This window comes from Wasmannia auropunctata, unplaced genomic scaffold (genome assembly GCF_000956235.1).
Source record: "Wasmannia auropunctata unplaced genomic scaffold, wasmannia.A_1.0 LD336037.1, whole genome shotgun sequence".
Taxonomy (NCBI): Eukaryota; Metazoa; Arthropoda; class Insecta; order Hymenoptera; family Formicidae; genus Wasmannia; species Wasmannia auropunctata.
In genome coordinates this window covers 952,758-978,747 of record NW_012026853.1, presented here as the reverse complement: position 1 = coordinate 978,747, position 25,990 = coordinate 952,758, and the positions used below count along the sequence as shown (strand labels likewise).

Below are 25,990 nucleotides of genomic sequence, written 5' to 3'. Positions count from 1 at the left end.
TCGTACGCTTAACTGAAGACAATTTTGTTGTAAACATTCTGTCCAAAAATCAAGTCATTCGGATAAAAATTGGCCGAGATATGCGAGCGCTCAGCTACGAAAACGTGGTTTCGAGAAAAACGCGTTTAAAGTTTTACGCGGCCGGGCGTATATATCTGAACACGTGCTATTTTATTTATACATATTTACTGTAGTTCCATTGTGAATTTCAACATAATATTTTAGGGACATATTTTTAAGACCTCAAGCATTACAAAAATGCAAAAAAAAAATTGATTTTTTGAACTCGTCACAGTGGTGTTCCTCCTTAATATTACAAAAAAAATTTTTTAACTGTTAGAAAAATTTGTAGAGAGATATAATTGTGTTTACAATAAAATAAATGGTTATGTTATTGTATTTTTTATATTTATTTAGATATTTGATATTTCTAATATCTAATCATATCACGTACTTTACTTTGTTTCATTAAAAAAAAATTTTCTTTTTTAATTGCTAGAAAAATTTGTAAAGAGATTATAATTGTATTATAATAAAATAAATGGTTATGTACTAATTTTTTATATTTATTTAGATATTTGAAATATCAAATATTTTTTATTATAATACAATTATATCTCTTTACAAATTTGTCTAGCAATTTAAAAAAAAATTGTTTTTTTAATGAAACGAAATAAAGAGTACGTGCTTTCTTAACAAAATTATTATTATTTCGTCATGCCAAGTGCGTGTTAAGTCTACATCGATTGTTTCTAACTTGTATGTAAATTTTGAAGCAGTAAAATCAATTACCTCTAAAATATATTGCTTGTCTTATTTCCCCCGAGAGAGAAACGATCCCCTTCAAATTATTTACCAAAACCATGCAAACCGCGATCTCGATTCATTCGATTCGAACGACCGTCGGACTTGTTTCAATTCGTTTCACTTTCAGCGCACATCAATATGCAGCAAAAAACACACGTGTACTTTCTTTTTACGAATATCATTGTTATAAATCAAAAATTTAAAGAAAATGAGAAAGATGATAATATTGTGAAATACATGTTGTGCATTTTATTTTGAAAATGGCATAATCATATGGTGCGTTCAGCGATGTAATTGTAATAATAATTAAATGTCTCTGTTTTTCACGCGTTCTGTTTACGCGTGTTTAATAAACATTTATTTACCTGAACAAAATTGGATTTCATTATCTCAATTCAACGTGTATGATTTTATTAATTTATGCAAACGCCGCGGAACTTCATTGCGGGAAAACATGGAACGTGCCGCGAAATCCTATATATAAGATATACTCAACGACTATGTTAGCCGATCAAATATAATTAACTTGTTAATTGTGAACACAACATTTGCATTGTCAACTTTGGGCAACAATGTACGGGTATAAGGGTTTCCCCGCGCGTAGCGACAAATCGATCGATCTCTTTCTCATATATAAACTGGCCGGTAAATGAGATTTTTAAATTAATAATAATACGTCGTACCGCTAATTTCGACGTTGCTAGTTCAACCGTCGAGTTTTAATTGAATCGACCGTTTTTAAATCTCCTGCATTAATAAATTCAAACTTTAATAATTCAAGCACGAACACACACTAATGCAAATGCTCTTTTATGTACTTCTTTTACTTGCCCTTCATTTAGCCACTATTTAGAACCATTATGTTTCTTTCGAGGAATCGACCACTTATGGAAATCAGTGTATAACACTTTTTTAAGGAATATATTCCCAAGCAACATAACTACGTTTAATAAATGTTTAAAAAACATTTAGCCGGTTATACGAAACATACGTTTTTTTTTAATCATAATTTTGCCATATGTATTCTCTCTTTTTCTGCACGGAAAGAACAATTTTGCTGAATCCAGATCTAAAAATAATTTTTGTTCAATAATCAAAATTATTTTGTGCAAAAGTCAAAATGATTGCTAGATTATCAAAACGTTTTATAGCAATATTTATCAGTTTTAACATTCCAACACATTATTTTGATGATTCAATAAAAAATTATTTTCAGATCTGTTTTTAGCAAAATTTTTAAGTCTTTCAACAAAATCGTTCTTTCCGTGCAACGATAGAAATTCATTATCAACGGCAGTAGCTTCTTATCTGACTATCGCGATCGCAAATGCTCTGTTTCTTGTTGACTCTAGGTGGCGAGAGGGAGCGGGAGAAGAGGGGAGGGGGGGGGTGCAGCGCAATTAACTTTATTAGCGTCCGTTCGCGGATCGTACCATCACGAGCGCACGGGTCGATTTCGCGAGTACTGACCGCGCTAAGTACCAGGCGCTATTGTGCGGCGATTAGCATGAGCTAGGTTAAAAGGGACCTGGGAAAAGTGGACTTTTGCCATTCTCAGCTAATACCTATTCATTAAGACGCAACTGGTTCATTGTGCAGCATGAATCATTTGCGAGTGCAACGCGCGATCGACGTAAAAACGACACCGGTCACCGCCGCGCGGTGTCTACTCGCGCGTGGTGTACATATAATCGCACGACAGGTGAACGCAGATATTTCATAAAAAAGAGAGAACTTTCCACTTCGATATTACATGCGATTATGAACTACATAAGACGCTTATACCTTTTTAATGTGCCTATGGCGAAACATATAATTAATTGGAAAATTCAATTACCTTCATTTTATATTTCCACGACGACAACGTCATCGGAAAGCGCCTGCGATGTAAGAGTCAACGTTCGAATATTTTTACACGTGCACGGAAAAAATGATTTTGTTGGAAGGTCAAAAAGTTTGGATCTGAAAATAATTTTGTTGGAAACTCAAAAATGAGCATTACTGTAAAAGGTTTTGATATTCTAGCAATCAGTTTGACTTTCCAACAAAATTATTTTGATGGTCCAACAAGAATTATTTTCAGATCTGTGTTCAGCAAAATTTTTAAATCTTCCAGTAAAATCGTTCTTTCCGTGTGGCGCGAATCGATTTAGCGTTTTCGAATATTCCTTATTTCATCGATGTAAGATGTAAAATTAAATTATATGAATAAAAGTATTTAACTGTAACGGAAATTTTTACTAAACATATTTAACATATTAAAATTGTTCAAAATTATTTGAGAATCATTGATATAAAAATTGATATTAAAGTCGGCATTTCGTACACATATACATACGGCCTTACTGATCTAACGTCATTACTACTATCTACTGAGAATAATGTACGTTGCAAGAAGTGGAAGAGAACGTATTCATGTCTATCAGTTTCTCTTCTCTTCAACGAGATAATCCCATTTCGCTGGCTGCAATAAATTGGCGAAATGCATCGCCGTGAAAACATACGCACGAGCACGTGCTGCAAAACGCCGGCGTTCTCCCGTGCACGTTTACCGATGAAAAATGAGATAATCATAGCAATTACATTGATATAATTAACTCGTACACGTCGGTTAATTTTCCTTTTTAAAAAAGGCCCGTAAAATCAAGTCGAATTACAGTTCGCCACCGCTTTTCCGTGACGCTGATTAGTGCTCTCGCTGCACGGTATGCTCGCTAAGTAAGATGAGAAATTATCGCGGAGGACAGCTCAAATGTCGGGATTAGTAACATAATTAATATCGAGTAATTTTCTTTGAAAGATGCAGAAAATCACGGTACGTTTACATCGAGGCTGTCTAAAAATCGTTTAACGTGTATCGTGAGCAGTATATCATCGCGGAAATGCGTTTTGGCAGGTTCAAATATTAATGATTAATAGCTTCAAGAAATTCTTGAAATCCGGCATCTCTCTACTATATACAAGTATTAATCAACTCAATGAAAAATCTGCGACGAGAATAAATTTTTTGCGTAATACCGCATAAACATTGATACCGTTATTTATTTAACTCAGCCAGGTTTTTTCCATGCTCCCTCCAAAGCATTGTTTTAAATCGTCGTTGATAAGGAGCGGCATTACGCAAAGCTGGAGCTGTTTATGTAATCAGTGTATGAGATATGTATCCTTGATTACCTACTGCTTTCCTATTGTTTAAGAAAATTAATTAGTAAATGATAACGTTCTAAATAGATCGCATATATCACAATAAATTCGATAAAATTAAGATAAATTGTGATATATACATTATATAAATTAATCGCGTTCATAATCACGGCGATCGAAAGCTGGTTGCGAAATTCCAGAAAAATTAGTAATCATTGCTTAAGCCAGTCGAGGTGAGAGGTCTCTTCAGCCATCTGTTTTCTATAACAATATCGATGCACGCGATATAAAGCATTATGTAGCATAAAAATCGATACCGGTAGTAAGAAAGATATACGTAATACGTGTGATGTCTCCTTTAGAACGGATTATACTAAGTCGCTGTACTAGGAAATATACGGTACCATACGGTATATGGAGTTGAATTATCATGTAAAAACATGAGTTTCCTATACATATCGGAAAGATCAATTTCGTTACGTAAAAATTTGTAAACCAAGATCTGAAAATTACAAGAGATTTACTTTAGCAATCTGTACAATCGTGCGCAAAAAGATATTTACATAAAAAATTAATTCATGAAAACAAAAAAAAAAGATATCGGAAGCGCAACAAAAATTTCGAGTCCTTGTAATCTCTGTATTTTTTTTTAGCTTTCCCTATGCCCGGTAGGCAAATAACGAGCCGGTAGCCGACAGTAGTAATAGTTTCATTTGTATCACTTTCATGTTGTTTACGAGGGAAGAAAGAGTAATATCCTCGTCCGCAATCCTCGCGGGCCGAAAGAGGAAAGCTGATGCGTCAGTTTAATGGGCTACGTGAGCGATAAAAAAGTCGCGCTCGCGCACGTCGTCAATGCACGCGTAGTCGCGTGCGATAAGAGAGAGAGAGATTTCACCCGGGCGCCTATGTCCGGCGCGCATCTTCGAAGAGGCATAATCACCTCCGGTGAAATGCAATTCACGACATGTGCTTGCCGGTATAGTGCGTAGCGAACAATTGGATAAAGTGAATAGCGACGTCACTGATTTGTTGGGAGTTTAATGCCCGAAGCAATTAGTCGTAGGAATGCTTTAAAGTGTTTGGGTACTCCAGGATATCCAGTAGTACAACGCATCCTCTATAAACTGTAATACGTGAAGGAGAGAAACTTTGGATGCTGTCGCGTTCCTTTTCTTCATTCACAGATTTACTAATTCGACTATTTTAGGCCGAAATAAACTGTTGAAATTATGAAGGCTAAATTATCTCAATGAAATTCGACGACAAAATTATGAAGGATAAATTATCTCAATGAAATTCAATGGACTTTCAGCGGATTAACTCCGGGGTCTATTAAATCATTTTTAATGCTCTCCATTGGCGATTAATATTTTAATTATACTTTCATATCATATTTTATAACATATCTAGAGAGTAGAGAGCGAATAAATATCGTCATTCATATAGGCTGCGAGATTATTGACACCTGAGAATTAAGAACGTATTAACGTTAATGCATTTTGTGTTAATCAAGTGTTAATAAAGTGCTCATCTACTCTCTTCTTTCCGCAAGAGATCGACGATGTCAATAGATTCTTTTGGTAACGAAAGTATTAAGAAAAAGTAATGTTTAAATATGTGTGTGCGTATGTGTGTGTGTGTGTTTGTGTACTGAAGAAATCTCTGATTAGGACCTACGTCGTCCTATAAATTTTACTTAAGCAATCTTGCATTTCGTTGCCGGAACATGAACATCGAATTCCAACGAGAAATGTCGCATTTAAATTTGTTATTCCGACGAGTCCTAGTTTCGCCGCTTTCCTGCGCGATCCTCATAGACGGATGTACGAAGGTTCCACTCGAGAAAGCTCCCTAAGTCGCTTACGCTACTTGCGGCATTGTGCCGGGTATAAGCCGCGTCACGTTCCGCCGTGTCACCGACACCATGTCACTGCCGGCGACACAGACGTAATAATCAGTATTACAGATATCTAGATCGCGAGTCCGGAGCTAGGACGATGCTCAGGATTTACGACGCGTCAGAAACGCGTCGCGCATCTGGAGCATTCGAGCACGAGTCGGAACTAACGATGCCTCTTGTAAACGTATGCGTCTAATTAAAGGAACACGGCTCTCCCGGCGCGATACAGAAGATTTGAAGATTTGAAGACAGGATAAGTGATCTAAACATTGCAAATATAGTTGACTTCCTAAAAGATAAAGTAAAAGACATATGTATTGTATAATGAAACATCGTCCATCATACTTCGTCTATGTCCACGAGTCATATCTTAATTTCTAAAGGAAAGGCTTTCAATTATTTTTTGTAATGTATAATTTATACGCATTTTTATATGTAATATGTAATTTTAAGTATACTTTAAATAGTTATTAATAATTGATTTAAATATTAATTATAATTTGAATTATTATTTGAATATTTTCATATTATTCAAAAGATTGCTTTATGATCTTCATCAAGTGTCGCACGCTAAGATGTTACAAAATTCTGCCGTGTATGCAGCTTGCGTAATCAAAAACAACATTGTTTACGCAGTATAACAGATTTCAATAAAAGCAAATTTACACAGTATAATTACTCTCACAAAAATTCTCACGAAGCTGACGCGTTCTTTAAGGCAAAAGTTTCTCATCTGAATACATATATGAGCAACCACAACGGGACTCGTTGCGTGTGCCCGATTCATAACACATCCATTCTTAAAGCAGAATGGAGTGCAAACGACCGTGAGTTGCATGGCGTGTGACACGTTTTCCCTTACCACCCACTCTTTATCCGTACCATTCGCGGGTCCACTTTTTCTGAAATATATTGTAAAAAATTCTCGCTATAGGTGGTAAAACGATATTTTCACCATTCGTTTCGCAATTATTTATCATAAATTTGTTCATACGCATCAAACATTACATGATTTTCTATATATTTATTTTTAATAAATCATGTCGTACATGATGCGACAAAACAAGTTAGACTTTAAACTTAAATTATAATAAAATCAAACAGTAAAACCTCTCTTACTAATTTTTAGAGATGTACTCAATTTCTCTAAGTGTTTTCAGATAAAATTTGAACAACTCGATTTAGGTTACGATGAATTTTACTCGAGACATAGAAACAACATTAATTTCACAATCTGAAAGGGGAAGAGGAAAGAGAAACGTTTTAAAAGAGCCAAAATTGACGTGCTCGCACGGTAATTTGAACGATATATTTTCAACGCTATTTCGGTGAAAGACCTTATCTTTGAATACATTTACGATCATTAAAGACGGGTTTCCGCCGTTAAAATGCAGTAAACTCCGTCGGACGAACAAGGTTTTCAATCTTTATCGTGTTTAATGACTTCATTTGATGACCGCTTCATTCGAGGAGGAAATTACTGAAATTTACATACATATGCCGAGAAGAGAATTCAACAGAATAAAAAAATTCCCGTAAGGCTTGTTAAGGAATAATCTGCTTTAAGAATAATTAAATTACTGTAATATATTAATTGAATTGTATCAAGTGAACTGGATCGAGCTCGCAACTCGATAAATGCAGATACATATATTGAATGGGAATCGAAAGTGATCCAGTCAGACTGTAATGCCATCGGCAAGTAAAAACTCGCTTATCTTTCCGTAAGAATAGTTATGCGGCTATGGGTCGGATACGGAAATAGCATTGTATTGCGGAGTGCATCGTATTGAAGCGGCGAACAATTAGAATCTGAACATTTTTATGTCACGAAATTAATGACATAATATAAGCGCAGATATTTCAATCCTTCGTTATCGATTAACTTTATTTTATTTCAAAATACTGAGTTATTTTTATCTTATTCTACTTCAAGTAAAATCAACAACTCTCTCGATCGTTGCAGATTCGTATTAAATTCAACTGCACGGAATGAAAAAGATCGTTCGCGATAGAAAATCTTTCGAGACTTGATTGACGCCGCACGATCCCTCGTTCTCCCGCGTCTGTGGGTACAATTCAATTGTAAAACACGCGTAAAGAATCGTTGATTGCGCCGATCTGACGCAGCTGGAAAACCTGATTGCACTTTGACATATCAACGCGAATTACGGAAGACGCCGTGGAGCCGTTATAGTCGCAGCGGAGGGTGTGGTGAAGCATGGATTGGATTATGGCGAGGGATCGAGGACGGGTAGGTCGGCACTTTCCCGACCTCGTCACGCCGCCGCGCCGTCGCCACGCTTTACACGCTCCTCCGTTCCTGCAGCGGAGGATGCCAACACCGGCAAAAAGCGGCTTCCCGCTCCCAGACGGTGTGGGTGCCGCCACAGACAATAAACCTCGCTCGGGATAAGTGGTTTTCGCTTTCTGCCTCGTCACGACTGATCGGTATATTAGGGACGAATTTCACCGTCATTCCGTGCTGCGAACGCTCGCTTTCCGCGGCCCGATTCTTATGCTGATCCGGGGAAAATATGTAAACTTTCAAGAGAGCCTCGTCAAGAAGGCTCTCGATATTGTTCTATCGCGATTTCAATAACTGAATTGACAATTGTTACAACGACATATTTTTCGATCACTGTACATCGATAATTGTAGTATTGTAGAAATGAGTTTATAATCGTGTGATATTTTATGATAATTTAACTATGCAATTCGCTATTTCGTTAGAAATATCTAAAGCCGTGCAAAGACAATTAAGAATTGTCAAATAATTGCCATATGACATTTTATTTATTTATTTATTTAATAAACACGCGCGGTATTCTGCTTTCGGAACACACCTTATTTTTGCTAGCAGAATTCCTTTATATGAATGGATTCCATATATGTTTTTATATGAATGAATTCAATGAATGATTAATAGGAAGAATTATATTATGCGATAGAGATAGCTATCGTATCGCACACTTTAAGTACTCTCTCGATGAAACGAGAAACATAAGTATCATGAGTAAGCGTAGGCAGCAATACAGTATATGTGCATTGTTCCAGTGTGCAGCGAAGCAAGCTGCGAAAACACGATCGTCAGTTATACTGGGAAATTATATATTCCAGAACTTGCGTTCGAATTGAGTACAGGAAATGTGAGATTATTTCCTTTATTTAAAATAAAGATCAAATACCTCTGTTGCGCAATAAATTAAAATAAAACTTTTAAAATTTATTTGTTAAATATTTTATAAATACGTCTTTCGTTATGCATTATAAATAAGCGCCGATTACTATTTCACTATTTCTCAACTTGTTACTCATGAGAAAAGAATATCGCGAAATTTCACGTCAGTTATTTCTTGGTTTTTGCATTAAGTATGGGAAATACAACAGGAAGTGTTTCACGTAGCAGAGGAAGATGTACGGGAGTTGCAGTCGCATCGTACAGCCGGTATTTTCTGAAAGCGCTCGTCTCGTGTAATGATACTGCAGCCATTATCGTAGATTGTGCTAGCAAAGTCTAATATAAAAATAGCCAGGCAAAACGTTAATGATGCGTTTTTTATTCTGTATAATTTTATTCTGTAATTATACGCACTCATTTTACTATGGTATTATAAAATTGCAACTAAGTAAATAATTCGAAATAGATACTTGAGTAATTAATATTACAACTTTGAGAATCTATGTCACAGCTCGAATAAAAATAGATTGATGTGATGATGCTGGCAATACGTAACATGCTTTACCAACAAACTAAATGCTATACAAATAAAACATCAATAGAGTAGTAATAAACTGATAAGTTGATTAGTAATAAAACTAAAATTCGTTCCAATCCCACTTCTATTTCGGAAGATGAAAAAGGTCACAAGTCATTCTCGGGTTTTATTTATTTCATTGAATAGCATATAATTGAATGGCTGTAAAAAAATCACTGTCTCTTCTCATGTTTTTCTTGCATAAAAAAAAATCCGTTTATCTCCCAAAGTTAAGTAACAATCGACGGGAGCACCAGCTACACGTAACAACAAGCTCATTGTCAGAGAAATGTTAGCAAATGTCCGTGCAAAAAGTGGCACGGTTTCGCAAGTCGAGGAAGAATCGTAACGCGCGCGAAAAGAATCGTAACGAGACCGAACGAAATGTCGCGGGCAAGTCATGCGAGCTATTGCATCGAACCCGGACGCACATATCGCGCGCGCGGGCGCGCGGATTGCATGCCGCGATATTATATCGCCGGCGTGGCGGTGTGTATGGTGTAACTTATACGAACGGTATCCCCATTAGATGCAGGAAGTGAAGCAAGAGTGCTACGAGAGCTTACGGAGTTCGTATAAGGATCGTAGTATTCCCAGCATCACGGCGCGGTTTGACTCCGACTGTTAATTAGCAGGCGGACGGAATTCGTGCGTTTTGAGGTTTTGCGGACGGACAGGTGACGAAGGTGGCATAATGCTTAATTGGCTCGGGATCTCAAGAGGGTTTCTTTTATTCTTTTGACTTTCGTGATGTCACGAAAAGTGTGAAAATTTCCGGTGCCGGTGTGAATTCCTTAACACCGGCCAAGAGTTGCCGGAGTTGTCGAAGAAAACAATTTCCCACCCTTTTTTTTATTGTATAAAATGAAGGTGCAAGAAAAGGTGAAGCTTGTGAGATAACTTTTATCTTCTTAAGACAAAGAATTAGATTTGAGATAAGTAGACGGCATATGTATGTACCATATACTTACGTTTTTCATCCGAGTGTTGCAAAATAAGCTAATTTATTAATTTTTTACATTTTACGTAATAGAACATTTTACGTAAAAGAATGTAGAAGAAAATGTAATATATTTAAAAGATTTTACATTTTCTTCTACATTCTTTTGTATATCTTCTTCTATATCAAAATTTAATTTAGACATTAGGGTTAATAAAAAGTATTGCATTTAGCAATCAAACTTTGCTGTTTTAGTTACAATATGCAAGTACATAAATTTTTTTATGTTACACTATTAATGTTAGAGGAAACGTGTTACAGAATACCGCGGAATAAGTATAAACGGATTTAACTGCCTTGTAAAAGATTTCGTAACGCGTACGATGATAATAACATCATTGCCGGTTTCGTACCGATTTAAATGCCATGGATAGCATTATTGCCGGCCTACTCGAGAGGTATTAATAAATTTACAACCGACTTCTGACTAAGAACACCATAATCGACGTTGACTTAGAGTCACTAACCACCGAATGGTTATTCCAGAACGAATCAGACACGAACGACTCTTCTACCAGGGTGGCGGATAGAAACAGCAAGGCTTGCTACATAATTTCGCGACATTCCACTGACCACCGCGAATTATCGTATATATTCTCATTGTTCAAAGCGCTACCACCTGTTCTCACGGTGGAGTTAATGGCATTGCCTCTTTGTCAGCTTATCCGTCGGCATTTGTTTTTATCGCGGGTCAAACGGTGCATGGCGCGGACTGCCTTTCGCTTTTACCCCGAGCGAAGTCGAACGCTCAAGGTGATCTTTCTTTCCGCCGGAGCGGTCTGTATCTCGCAAAGAGATTCCTAGATGATAACTAACATTGCTGATATGAATTTCAAAGAAAGTTTTACTCTTAAGTTTTACTCTAACTTCTATTAAGCGATACTAAATTGCACGTTAAAAATGACAAACGAGGCAGAAAAATTGCAACACAATATCTTCCATCTAAATTGATTAAAAGTTCTCGTTAAACTTGCCGGTAGAATTGAGAGACCTTTCTGCTCCAAAAATTCATTCTGATTTTATTACGGAATACAAAAAATTATCACTCGTGTATTTCATATTTCTAATAATTTTATCTTTAAATTGAATAAATTCATTCTGTTTTTAACAATAAAGTAACACGTTTCACGATATTGCGCTTCAATGAATCGCAAAAATTGAATCACGTGGCAAGAAGAACGACCGAGACTTCAGGTCGTCAAGATTAAACTGTTGCTTGTCCGAGAGACCTTTCGTTTAGGCCCCAGGATCGCTGCTGGGTGCACGTAATCACGTTTCGTACTGTCTCTCTCGCTTTGGACCACGTTCCGTTCAGCTCCGACGCCTTCAACTTCGAAGTATCGTCGGAGACACGCCTTTCGCGTGCAATTTGTGGCAGACCAACTCCTTTCAGTATTGTTTGGCTTAGATACATTGGCATAGCAAGTACGCACGTATATCCCTTTCTGCATTACATTTAATTACAACCTAACGATTCCCGAGATGTATACATTCGTACGCTACAACAAATTTGTCTCGCAATTATCACAGCAGACGTATGATTGTATGTCATTAACGACTATCCATCATTCTGACGTATGCAAATTAAATTGACCGAGAACAATTCAGCAAAATGATACTTCATTGAATGACATGCTCATCGTAAATAAAATTGCATGAATGGATAATTAATCCAGAGTAAAGTAAAAATTTATAGGAGAAATTGACAGAACAAATAAAATGACATAACAAAAGAATAATAACATAATTAACAATATTGTTTATTATTTTTTAATTAGCTAAAAGACTAAATGCTACTTTTTAATTTATTCCAAATTAATTTTTTTAAATTTATTTTTCCATTAATCAAATTATTAAAAAAAATTTTTTTGATCGTTTTTGTGTAAATTTGTTACATAATTAATTGTTTTCCATTAATTTTACTTTTAATTAAATTAAACTAATTATTCGCATAAAATAATTTGCGTTTTTAATTAATGTGTGTAATAGTTAGAACCGCAATATATGGATCTTACAATTAGATATTATTATCATTTATATATAATAATATATTGAAAAAGTCTAAGTACTTATTGAAGTACTCACACAAAAAAAAATTGAATGTATTACGAAACGAATTACAAAACGAATATTCTTACACAAGTATAGTAAATAATGTAAAAAATGCACGATAATAGTGTACCGTTAATACAAAACCGGAAGCAAAAGTACATGCAAATTATTCCATCCCGGCATTCTAGTTTAATCACTTAAACGATCACACGACACAGATATCTACGTCGTACAACGACAAAACACTTATTAGAGTGGACGTAACATAACGAAACTTATGATGGTTATAACAGCAAGTATTTTTGCTGGGAAATATTTTGCCTACGTAAGTACTTGCACGAAGCTTTGACAACTCGTCAAATATCGAAATCAACGACATTTCACGAGAGATATTGATATACAAAACTACATGTATTAGATAAAGTGAAAATTAGTGAATTTTCACGTAAGACCTTATTTCCCATTAATTCTTTCTGCACACAGAATCTTACAGAAAAAATTGCTGTCTGTTATATAAACGCGGAAATATAAGTAGTCAAAGGAAAATTAATTGCATGTTCCATTAAAAAAAAAGAAAGCTCCTTAAAGGTTTATCTCTGAAAGTTCTTAATTTTTCGATAATAATGAAGAGATTAGGCAATGTAAAATAAAAATAGATAGACTAATTTGCACCTTCACATAACAAATAATGTTGCAAACGAAAAGCTTTTTTGATAATTAAAATATACAAATTAAATAATTTTAACTGAATTATTTAGTTTGCATATTTAATTAACTGTGTAATTTGCATTTCTTAGTTTGTACATTTAATTAACTATGTAGTGATTTGCATTATTTAACTACAATTTTGCAGAAATTATTTCTAAAAAGTATCAAGTAATTATTCAGCATTCGTTATAATTACGTAATTGGACGTTTATTGTATTTAGGTATAATTGTTTCATACAAAATGTAACGTGCATTCCGCCAAGGTGATATCCCGTGAGTGCAAAAAAATTTGAGAAACAGGATGCAGGAAGAAACGGTGCTACGTTTTTTATCGGTGCCAGCGGTGGCGTGGCGTATTGCACACGCCGGAAATGCCTTTTAGCGCACGCGAATTCGAGCGCAAAGTCGTCGCGTAAGCCGGGAAATTCCACGAAAGTTTTAAGACGTGCGTTTACGACTCGACCGAAGAGGAAAAGGAAAGCGAAGAGATAAAGCGTTAGATACTCTCGATGTTCCTTCGTGTATTGCGTCCCTGCACTGTGTCCGTCGACAAGACAAGGATGGACTCACAAAGCGTGGGGTTTGGCGAGAATCGCGGGAATTTCTCTCGGTTTCTACGGGTAACACATTACGCACCGCTAACTTTTATGCACTGCTAACTCGACGATGCCTGCGCGTGACGCGACTGTCGAAAAGTTTAACGTCAAGCGTAATTTTCACATTGACGCGCTTCGCGTTAATAAAGTGATATCTCAGCTTTATCACATTTTGTGATTATTATATTATATTGTTTGAAATACACATTCACTTGATTCACAAATTTCTCTTATTGCAGAATTGTTCTTTTTAAATGCGAAAAGAATTAATCAAAGTCATTGTAGCGAGAAAGAAATACCCGGCGTTTTAAAGGTATGTATAAGTACGTGAAAAAGAAGACAAGTTAATTATGTATACTAAAATGATAAGTCATTGCGGCTCGCCACAACCGGAGTTCCTGAAAAATGCAGATAAGCATGAAAATCACGGAGTATAGAAACCTGCGAATGGGGTGAAATCTCAGCCACCGATGCGGAACTGGAATCCCGCGCGTGGTACTCGAGATCTCGATGCGGATGGAGACGTTAGCTTCCCGATACTGCGGACTTTCACCCAAAAACCGTTATCCACTCGTCGAAATCTTATTGACAAAAATAAAGACCTTACTTTCGCGTTACTAATTTCGACCACTCAGCTGTTTCTTAGCCTATAAAAGACCTTGACTGTATTGGCACGAATGAGCTATAATCGAGGTGTATAACGCTCGCGAAAGCCTTTTCTTACTAAAGGTACCCATAAGAATCAATAGCATTAAGTGCAAATTGAATTTTTGGTTTTTACTATTGAATCGTAAAATAAATGCATTTTAAATGCGAGGGGAAAGCAAACGCTCGATCTGCCGAAGTCTAATTTACATGTAAAATGTATTTTGTTCTGGACCTCAGGTCTAACACGCAGTGGTCTCGAGTCTGTAATTACGTCGGTAGCCAAAGGCAGATCTGTACGTAAATACACGAATTTTTTACTCGTTTTAAAGCGAATAAAGAGTAGATAACTGCAAATTGCTCTGATTGATGTTCATCAATCCACCGTTATTATTTAAAATGGTGACTCATCAAAGTCTGATTAAATGTGATTGCCGACAACGACGAGCCGATAAAGTCGCTCTAACAATTACAATACGCCAATAAAATTTACAATTGTCGTAATAAAATTAAGCAGTCAAAAAATAACGGTTTCTTGTTCAGAGATACTCTCAGAGATGCCTAATTTTTTTACAACTTTTCAACAGGAACATAAAACTCATCATAAATCATTAAAAGTCGTTGATAGCAGAATAAGAATAAAACTTCTTCGTTAACACTAAAATTTCGTTTTTTTTTATGAAGAAATGTATTTACTTAATTATTTCAAAAATATTTGGACAGATTATTTTATTTTTACATTAATATTAATTAATATATTTAAAATTCAAAATAAAAATATAACAGTAATTATATAATTAGAATAATATATGGAAAAGTATTACATCGTAAATTTCGGATTTTAAACTCGAGTGAAAAAAGATCGTGTTAAAACGGTTAACCCGAGCACGTGCCAGCCGTCGAAATTAATCGCCGCCGTAGCTTCGAAATTTGCCACTTAATGAAATCTCCGTGCCGTTTACGTGGAAAAGACCGCCCGCCAGTCGGCGATTTGAGTCGCCGCGTTGCAACAAAGCACCGCTTCTACAAAGTTAATTGACTTGATCGATGAAGGTAAATTGATCGATTGATCGGCCGCGCTAGGAGCGATCATTGCGATCGATATTCATCCGCATAGATTGTCCGATCGTTATGTCCCGCGAAGAATTCGTGGATACCGATTATGTCCGCGTGCTGAGCTCGTATTTCAGCGCTGTCAATTTCGAAAACGTAATGTCATTAAAGTCAACTACGCGTAACGTAAAGTGTTTAAGGAATCTTTTTTCTAAACGGCAAAACTTTTCTCGCACATTCGGCTATTATATTACAATTTATATGAGACACATTACATCCGATTATTCCAATCATTTATTTCTACGGAATAAGTAGAAAAAAAACATTTTTATCTTTAGATAAAATTTGCATCATGTTTTATGTATTTTATATAATAAATAATTTTGAAAACATTTTTGCTTCTTGCATTCACATTCACTTATTATCGCAAGTACCGATTTTATATCGCAAAACGCTGTAGGATGTATTAATCTGAATGAATTCAAATAAATTATCCGTCAACGATCATTGATTATCCCGGTAACAATGTTATTAATAGTCACGAATATCAAACCGGAACGTAACTATTAGAATCAAAATAAGATTACTCCGGTTATTCTTCAAGGAAATAGTCCTTAAGAGGAATCCCAACAATCATGCAAGACTGTAAAAAATTATACATTGTATCCAGATTGAAATTTATGCGCGATGTTCTCGGCGTTACATCGATTCCACATAGAAACTGCTCAGAAATGTTATAAACAGTGTCGCGCTCGACTGGTTGTATCTTACTAAGGAGAGTCGCATAAATCCAGCCGTTAGTTAATCTAACATCGCTTAAACAGCGGATTAAAATGCGCACGTGAATTATTTCAACACATAAATGTCGTGCTTTTAATTGCCGACACGGTGGCATTTATTAGCCTGTTATTAATTGTCGTTCGACCGTTACGAAAGGCAAAACGGAGCCGCACGAACCAGAGCGAGCGGACTCGTGCAACTCGGATTATCGGTACGCGTCATACAATATCGCAGCAATTTTCCAGCTGTTAGAGACAATTTTCTTCATTTATCAAGTAAGCATTTACGGCATAGTGCACATTCTGAAGCGAGTGTTTGGGCTCTCTTCGCGATTCAACCGATTATTTATTGCTCTCCATCCTGACAATTATTTTCCAATTATCTGCATTGCTACTCGGTTGCTCAGGATAAATTATTACGAGATTTGCTGCACATCAAAAACGGCGGATCGTTAAGTCATTAAAATCGAATGAGTGTTGCTAATTGCAGAAGGAAATCTACTTCGATTTAAGAGACCGACTCTTCAAAACTCTCCTTTTAACTTAAAAAAAAAAAAAAACTTTACTTAATGCGAACACTAAAAAATATAAATATACTACTACTATTTAAAAGAAAAAACGTGAAGGCATATTTTAATCCCAAGCAGAAAAAGTTTTAAACAGTAATATTATATTTAAACTAAAATTATATACATATAAGATATAGGATCTCATTATAAAGACCAGTTAAAGATTGAATGAAATTTCCTCTATCATTTCAACGGTGATGATTACTATCACAACGATCGGTTGATGCACCATTCACCGTCCGGAAAACGTGCAATTCGCATTACTAAATGAGCCACGAACGCGCGTTGGTGAAGCGTTACTTTCAATCGCTCGCCCGCATCTATCCGTAGAATCAACCGGTCCCCTCGACCGGACGATCGATCCGCTCCGGCCGCTCCGGCGGGGAGATACGGTCGCAATTTGAAATCCATTAGAATCGATTTTCCCGGACGGAGACCGGACTCGGGGCACGAGATACGCGTGACGTACCCGCGGCACGCTCGCTCTTGGCGGTTTCACCGTGATTGCGAGCCATCGCCGCGACGAAACGCGCCACGAGGAAGAAGAAGAAGAAGAAGAAGAAGAAGAAGAAGAAGAAGAAGAAGATCAATTATCGATTAGAATCCTGAATGCTTAGAATCATGAAACGAGACTACGAAGTTTAACCTAGATTCCCCAGTAGATCGGTGTTGAGCGGCCATCTCAATGATGACGACGACGGCGACGATCGCGGCGATACCATAGGGAAAATCCGTCGCGATTCGCGACTTTAGCCGCGATTTCTATCTTGTTCCACGCTCCGCGTGTCCACATAGTCATTATCCTCGTCCGCCTGTAACGATGCAACTCTTGTCCGGTGCGCGGCGAGAAATGCGAGAAGTGAGAAAGAGAGGAAAAAGAGGAACCGGTCCCCCCAAGTTCAGTGACGCGCGCATTTCGCACGAGCTCGTTTGCCCGTGAAAAGGAGCGATCGCACGTCCGGCCGTCGCACGCGCGCGAATCACGGGAACAAAATGCTATGGTTTTTAACTCGGCTCGAATTGCCATCGTTTCACGGCTCGTTTCCCCGTTGCTGCGAGCGGCCGGTATCGGTTATCACCGCTGGATTTCGCGTCTAAAGTCTGTTTGTCGTTCCAACCAGCGACCGAGTGGCGGAAATCTCGAAATTGATTTCAACAATCGGATGGCAAAGGAGGAAAAATGTATGTACCGGATACGTACGGCGTGTAGAGAGAAAGTTATCCGGTATTACGGCATCTTATTAATATAAATTGGTTCGTGGAAATTTATTTGCGAACTGCAGCGTGATTCACATGATGATGTGGCGGAATTTCGGAATTCGAGCGTTCTCGCAAGTGAGCAATCAAACTCGAACACGGATCTAACGATGAATAACTCGGACAGAGTTTGTGTAATGTTACATTTTTTTTCAGAAACTGTTACAACAGTAAAATGCATCCCATAAACCGCTTTTTATAGATCAATTGTAATAAAATTTGTATTTGATAATATACTCTTTAATTGTTAATACGGGTTGCACTCATTAAATTCGCATGTGAACCTGCATTATAAAAAAAAATACGAAATTTCAATAAACTTGTTACTTAATTAACGTGATTATATAATAATTGTTAAGTCAAAGAAATCGAGAATGAATTATTCTCCTTCCAACGATAGAAAATTACCTTGTAAATCAATCAATTACTTACAGTTATAGCCACTAGTTACATCCAGTATCGGTGGCCATATATAATAAACAAGCCTTACAGAATAATTCCTAATGGGTGGTCTGGCTGAGAACGCATAGCGTAAGAAATTACTTGAAATACTTTTAAGGAAAGCACTTCAACTTGGACATGTACGATCTAATAAGTCAACTAAGCTTGTGATTGGAACGGGTTTATATTTTAAAACAAAAGAATTGAAGAACAAAGAGAGAGAGAGAGAGAGAGAGAGAGAGAGAGAGAGAGAGATTGGGCTATTTACAATTTACTAAAAATTTGTTTTCTTTTTAATATCTATGCTGTTTCAAATAAAAAAAAATCATGTGTACATTTTGTTGTATCGTATGTCACAAGGTTGAAATATTTATTTAAAACACCAGACTCTATCAATTTATATATAAAATTTTGATACACAGTTGTTCTGGGAGAAAATAAAAAGAAAATATACTAATAATGATGTATTTCAAAAAATCTGCTTTACATACAATGGATTTTTTATGTATTATAAACGTGTATGTAATAAATATTTTAATATCTATGCATTTGGTGCGAAAAATAAATTTTTACTTTTCTTTCTCGCAAGACAAGTTTAAGCTAAAATTTGTTTCTTTTTCTTTAAAAAGAAAGAAAGTTTGACTAGTTAGTCCGGTAATTAGTTATCTGAAAAAGTACGATTAAATGTATTTTTCTGCGAAATGATCAATTTCACTTGCGGCTTCTCTCAACTTCTAACATAAATTTTTTTAGACGTTTATATAGCGGGGAAGAAGTCTCTCATACAAGTTACACCAGAAGAGTGGCTTACGAATATCTATCGGGAAAAACCGGTCTGTGAATTAATGACTCGGTTTTACACTTTTCACTCTTACGGTTTAATTACTGACAAATATGTTAATAATTTACTGTCAAGTTTATAAATTCGATTAAAATGCACTTAAAATAAACCAAGAAATAAATACTTACTATTTCATTAAGAAAAAAAAACATTTTTTAATTAATTCAAAACAGACAATCTTTTTCTTAATTTTATCTGCTTCATAAATTTCAGTTATGACAATTAATTTTTTTACATGAATCATATGGGATGTGCTTGTATCTATTAATGCAATTTTTCATAGTAAATAATAATTGTTTAATAAATGTAAGATAGAATAAAATTACATGATATATGTAAAATTTTGCTCATGCTCATACGTGGGAAATATTTTTAAATTGATTTTTATGTGATTAGGCAATTCGATCTGGAGACAGTGACCGATTTCGCCGTACGTGCTGACAATCATTCGGCAGCGGAGATGTAAGACGATAACGAAGGCGCGAGCGGAAGGATCCCGGCGGCGTGTGAACGGCTGCTGCATGTAGGTGAGCAAGTTGCTTAGCCAGTCCACGGTGAACTGTTATATGCACTGGCATGCCGCCAGTCGCTCGTTGAAAAGCCATTTCTGGTGGCAATGCCAACGACGAAGGCGCTACGCTAAGAAAACACTCGCAATTCCACGCGCCGAACTTGTTTCAAAGGCCCCGATAGCAATCGAACGCATTCGAGAGGTTCATGGTACACGTTTCCAAATCTGGGAAGCAGTAATAGAGGCACCAAAACGAAGAGCGATTTCCGATTCAGTTCGCAGCAACGCAGCAAAAACTCGCATTCGATTTATTCAATCCTTACGTGTTAAAATGAGTAATTATCACGCATTCATTTATATCTATATATTCATGTACTTATATATACATTTTTTGCAATATTACAGTACTTTTCTCATAGCAAAATTTTCATTTAAGTAACATCAAATCGCGGACATACGCAACCGTAAGTCTTACGTGCGCGAGAAATGAATGTTGAATTAACTTCAAAACGAAATTTTTTGAAAGTCGCAAAAATTTCGAAAGTTTATGCGTCAGTAGGGTACTGAGGTTTCCATTCCGGAATTGAGATATCCAAGAAACTTTAATGGGTGCCAAGAAAATCTTTGATTTACGAGTAAAAGTTATTACGCAGCGACAGCATAATTAAAAAACTTCGATACATCGGACGAACGTTTCGCAGGACGAAAACGCGCCCGGACTCGTAGATTGGGAGCGTTCGTTCGTTCACGTTTCGCAGTAATCGAGATCGGCCAATTTAAGATGTATGGACCGCTGGCGAATCAATCCGCGCTGTTCTATTCAGTCAAAGTGCGAGATAAACGCGCTGCGCTTAATCGTAGAAAGGAGCGGACCGATAACGAAGTAACGAATTACGCCGACGGCTCGAGGGAGAGAATCGATGTATTTCGGTCACGATTTTGTTCTCGGCGAACTCACCAAACTCTCGAATACATTTTTTTCTCGATCAAATCCCGATACATGTCGAAGGGTCGCGGGAATTTCGCGTAAGATCTGATTCGAACTAAAAAACGATGGCGTCTCTTTACTTTTCCTTACAGTTTCCCTTTCGTGATTTTTTAATAATCAATAAAAGACGCTGAATAAAAATTAATTTTTTTTTATATCTTGACAGTACGCTTATTTCTAGTTTTAGAACTTTACTTTTGAAGTAAAGTTCTAAAACTAGAACTTAGAATAGAATGGTAATTTTGATAATCTTAATGTGACTGAAGCTAATTACCTCCTTTTTCAGTACTATTAAGCGAGCGACAAATTACAACCAAAATGGCTATTTATTTTAAAAACTGTCTAATATACAAAATTATTTTCTCGGTGCTGCTAACACAATGGTTGCCATTTCACCCTACATTAAACGCGTTTGGAATTCATGTCTTACTAAAGATGCGCGCAAGAACTCGCTACTTTCTCTCTGCCATTCCCCATCATCATCAATCTCTATCAGTTAATTGCAATTGTCACGCAAGGCTGCAATATCGATGCCTTATCTAGCCTCGTATTATATATAGGACATGTCAAATTCCTTACGATCGATTGCGTTAGAAACCGAAAGTAGAACTTTGTACAGGTATGAAACGTCCATTGGAGGAGAGGGACGATATGTGGATTAATCGCAGCTGGAATACGAGAAGCCAGCAGCGGCTGTGAGTTACAAAAATAATTGCCACTTGCGTATAGCGATTAGTCACGCTTACTGTAATCACAGCAATTATTTTCATAGGTGGCGATCGCGGGCCGTCTGTTACATTTTACAGTTACCAACTCTAAATTGGTCTTTACGGAGAATAAGGCGCTGCTTGAAAATTGACCACCGACCCGAATCTTCGCGGAAGTGCCATTTTCAACGAATCTATGTCGAGTGCTGTTTAACTTGGAAATCATGTCGTCATAATTCCCCGACTTTAGTAGCAAAGGCAGCTTGCCGAAGCTAGTGGACGTAACGGTGTAGCATTACGTGTCACACGTGCCATTTTGCGTTTCAGTAAATTTACTGATTCTTTTCGTACAGAGATAAAGAAAAATAGAAGAGCTATAAATTATCATCACATTTTGCGATATCATCACATTTTATGAATCGTATAGCCTTTAAGATTACATTTATTGTTAGTCTATCCGTTTAGTTTATTTCGATCTATTCCTAGGTATAATTATAAAAACTCCGTAACTCTGTAAATAATGATTCTAACTTTTATAACATTTTTTTAATTTTCTTTATCTTTGAGATGTACATTTTGTGATAAAAAAAAGCACGTATATTTAATTGGAAACGTATTAAGATCTATAACAACAAATGTCTGTCATGGCATATAATATTTTTATACAAATTTAACAGATTTATTTTGTCACTACTGAACGTCTTATGTACATAAGCTCAGTGTCATAAATTCTCGGTCTAAGTACCGCTATTGCGTGGAGGACACTCTAAGAAACAAGATATGCGGTATATATCAAGATTCCGTAAGAGTAATGCTATTATACAAAAAAGCTTAGTTGAATCGTAATTATATTATGTAAAAAGTACAGTTTTATATATATATGTGTGTACTTTTCACATCAATTGAATTATAACTATTTCTTTACATGGAATATCTTTGTCATTTTACGGAAAAAAAATTTAATTTAAATTTAATTTAAAATTTAATTTAATTTTCTCTGATTTTACCACTTTTTAAAAAAATACAAGCCAAAAATATTAAAACGCTCTCTATTTTCCCAGTGTAAAAGCAAATCGATGGTGTAACGAAAGCCGTACGTATGTCAAAATACTGCTTGCAATTTTCTTTGTGCAACATAATGCAGCAAACCACATGCACACTATACAACACGTTGGATTACGTTAGCTTCATTATATTCCTCATTATATTCTGTCTCGGGATATTTAACTCATCACGTGAATCAATGTCCGATAAGCACAGCACCGTGAATCACTTGCGTACTTGTCGTCATCTTCCTACGCATTTTTGCACAACCTAACACTTCACTTTATTTATCGATATGCAACCATATCGAGAATTACTCGGTACAATCACGGCGTAAGCAGGAAGTTAATTACTAAGAAGGTAAATGCGTGAGAAGGAAGAAGAGAAAGAAAGCGTAAAAAAAGTGAAAAAATAAGAAATAAAAGAGAAAAGAAGGTCAAACGATATGATCTACTTGATCAGGAAAAGAGGAAAGAAACTATAAGTAAAAAGGAAAAGAAGACAGAAGGAGATAAAGGATAAATTAAAATTTTCTAATCTCCAAAAATAAAAAATAAAAAGAATATATTATCTAACATATCTTTTTTATTTTTTTTTTTTAGATATAAAGAGAATATAAAAGAATGGAATAGCAATTTAAGAGAACTAAAAGGAATAACGAGGAGAAAAGGGAGAATAAAAGAAAGTAGAACCGATAAAAATATGCCAGAGGACACACGTGGTGCCCGAGAAAGAATAAATTGTAAAAAAGGGGTCGAGATACGTGATGGGCTCGACAGCGCGAAGTGTCGGTCGCGCGAAGGAGAAGAAGAAGCAGATGGCACGACGAAGGAGCCGCAATGAGCGGCGCGCGAACGTGATGAAGGTGGAAGGGATCACGGCGGAAGAGGAGAACACACGGGCAAGTGGCTGAAGGCGGAAGGCAGGAAGGGAAAGAGAGAAAGAACCAAAGCGAAGAAGATGACTCACCGCTCCTGCCGCTGGCTCCTGTTTGGCGTGTGTCGCGCTTGGCGAACGTGCCGGTCATGTGGGCGAGCACTGTCGCGAGCAGGACGAGTGCCCGGTAGCCGCCGTAGAACCTCATGGTCGCCGAGTCCTTTTTAACCGAGGGTAACTGAATTTAGAGGAAAGAGAGAAAACGGCGGTGTAAACGCGAGATCTCGTAGGCGACTCTCTCGCAGGACTCTCTACCGCCTCGAGCGGATCCGCTGAGCGCACTGCTGGCTCAGCGTCGACTGAGACGTACTTTGTGCTCGCCGCTCTATCAGCAGGACCGTCACTCCTCTCGGTACGTTTCACACCGCGGCCCGTGCGTATATCCCTCTCGGGTAGGGAAAAACTACCACCACAACGGAACGGAGTTCAGTAAGTGTCCGGGCAGGTTGTGCTCTATCTACCACCCGCCGCACAATGGGCCCCAACACTCTTATCACCCGAATTTTAATTCCAGCGGTGCCACCGCGGTATCGGTCACCGCCGACTTTTCCTCTCGTATCCACGCACGGATCCTGCACACCTATTTAAAACCTATCGCTCCACCTCGCGCTCCTTACCATTGGCTCCTGCCCCAATTCCTTGCCCAATGGTACTCTCTCGCGCGCGTTCACCTCCTTTTCAGATCGGCGACGGCGGCGGTGGCAGCGGACGTGTACTCTCGGTGGAGAGAGAAAGAGAGAGAGAGAGAGAGAGACAGACGCGGAAAGGTGGCGGATAGAGATCGGGTGGTGTAGTAGTAGGCAAGATAGTAGGTGGCGAAGTCCCCCGATTTTGCCAAGGCGGCGAGTAGATACTATTGTCGGGCAAGTCCGACGGACGCCGCGCGCGACGGTAACGAACTTCTCGAGTTCGCGAAACGGTGACGTTGAAATTTTCCCCTCTTTCGCGTGTTCGCGCGCGCCGATCGCGGTCGACGAAGGTGAAGGGGGTTTTAGGTGGGGTTCTCGCGTGCGAGCGAGCCAAGATCGGACCGCCGCCGCCGCCGCCGCCGCCGTCACCGTCGCCGTCACTGCTGACTCCACTGACTTCGCTCGGTTCTCTCCCGGATTCTCTCTTTCCGCATCTCTCCTGTATAACTGGTCTAGGATACCACAAAATCGCCCCGTTGCCGTTTGTCTGCGTTTCGTTACGGCCGAGCGAAATTATATGGGCGTTGCACGCTTATTCTTATGAAAGACCCACAGGGAAACGCGCGACTTCCGCAACATGATTTTATTCACGTGGGAAAAACCGATGAGGAACTCTAATGCATGGACAAGGTCGAGGTGAAAATTGGCGAACGCCAATACGTAACGTCATGTGGCGTTAATATTACCGTTCTGTCCACAGTAGGAATGGTAGAATAAACGATTGCTAAAACCACAGATGGGCAGATGTAGGCTAGCTAAGTTACGATACAACATTTTACAAGATATAGAAAGTCCTGAGCGTTTCCTTGCATTTAAACGACTTACATATAATGTATGTTATATCCTTTTAGAGAAAAAGACATGTAATAAAAAATAATATGTAAATAATATGACAATATACATATTATGACAATTACTTTCGCCAAAGTCATTATACATATAGTATTTCATTTCGTGTGTTTAAAGAATATCGAATGATCGACAATTAAATTTGAAAAAAGGCGGAACAGACAAGATGTCTATTATAATAAATAAAGTAATAAAGTGAAGTATTTATCGGAGTAGATACGTGGTGAACGCCACGGTGGAATCCACTCAAGGCTCTTTTGGCCGACCGCATATCGCACCGTTTAGCGTATATATGTGTGCTCCAACGCGCATGCATTGCGATACGACGCGGCGCAGTCATCGGTACGTGCTGTGCAATATCGGGACTTGCACACTTTCCTTCTTCTGCCTTTCGATTTCGCCCGCGTATTCAAGACTATTTCGATTATAATCGTCCCGGCACACCCAGGCTTCAGGTACCTTGACGTACCTTGGCAATGAGCAACGATTCACTGGCTCTTAGATTGCCTTACCTTGGCACTTCCCTTTCTATAGTCAGTACCATGCTGGTATTTCGCGCTTGCGAAAATGCGACCGACTTTCGATCGGCACTGTCGGTTGACAACTGCCTAATTCCGCGGCGACTAGCTGTGTAAAAAGGGCGTCACTTTTTCAGTCAGTTTGATTAACTTGAACATTACACCGCTTAACATTGAACCATGATTGCTATTCAT

At 37.5% G+C, this 25,990-nt stretch overlaps 1 protein-coding gene across 1 annotated transcript in view; it reads right to left on the bottom strand.

The window, feature by feature from the left end:
• Window positions 1-24,290, bottom strand: part of LOC105452151 (laccase-4-like) — a 54,802-nt gene extending 30,512 nt beyond the window's left edge. The window contains exon 1 of the mRNA XM_011693032.1: window positions 23,773-24,290. Within this exon, the coding sequence (XP_011691334.1) occupies window positions 23,773-23,887 (115 nt within the window). The 5' untranslated portion in view covers window positions 23,888-24,290. The remainder of the gene's footprint in view (window positions 1-23,772) is intronic.
• Between the last annotated feature and the right edge of the window lie 1,700 nt (window positions 24,291-25,990).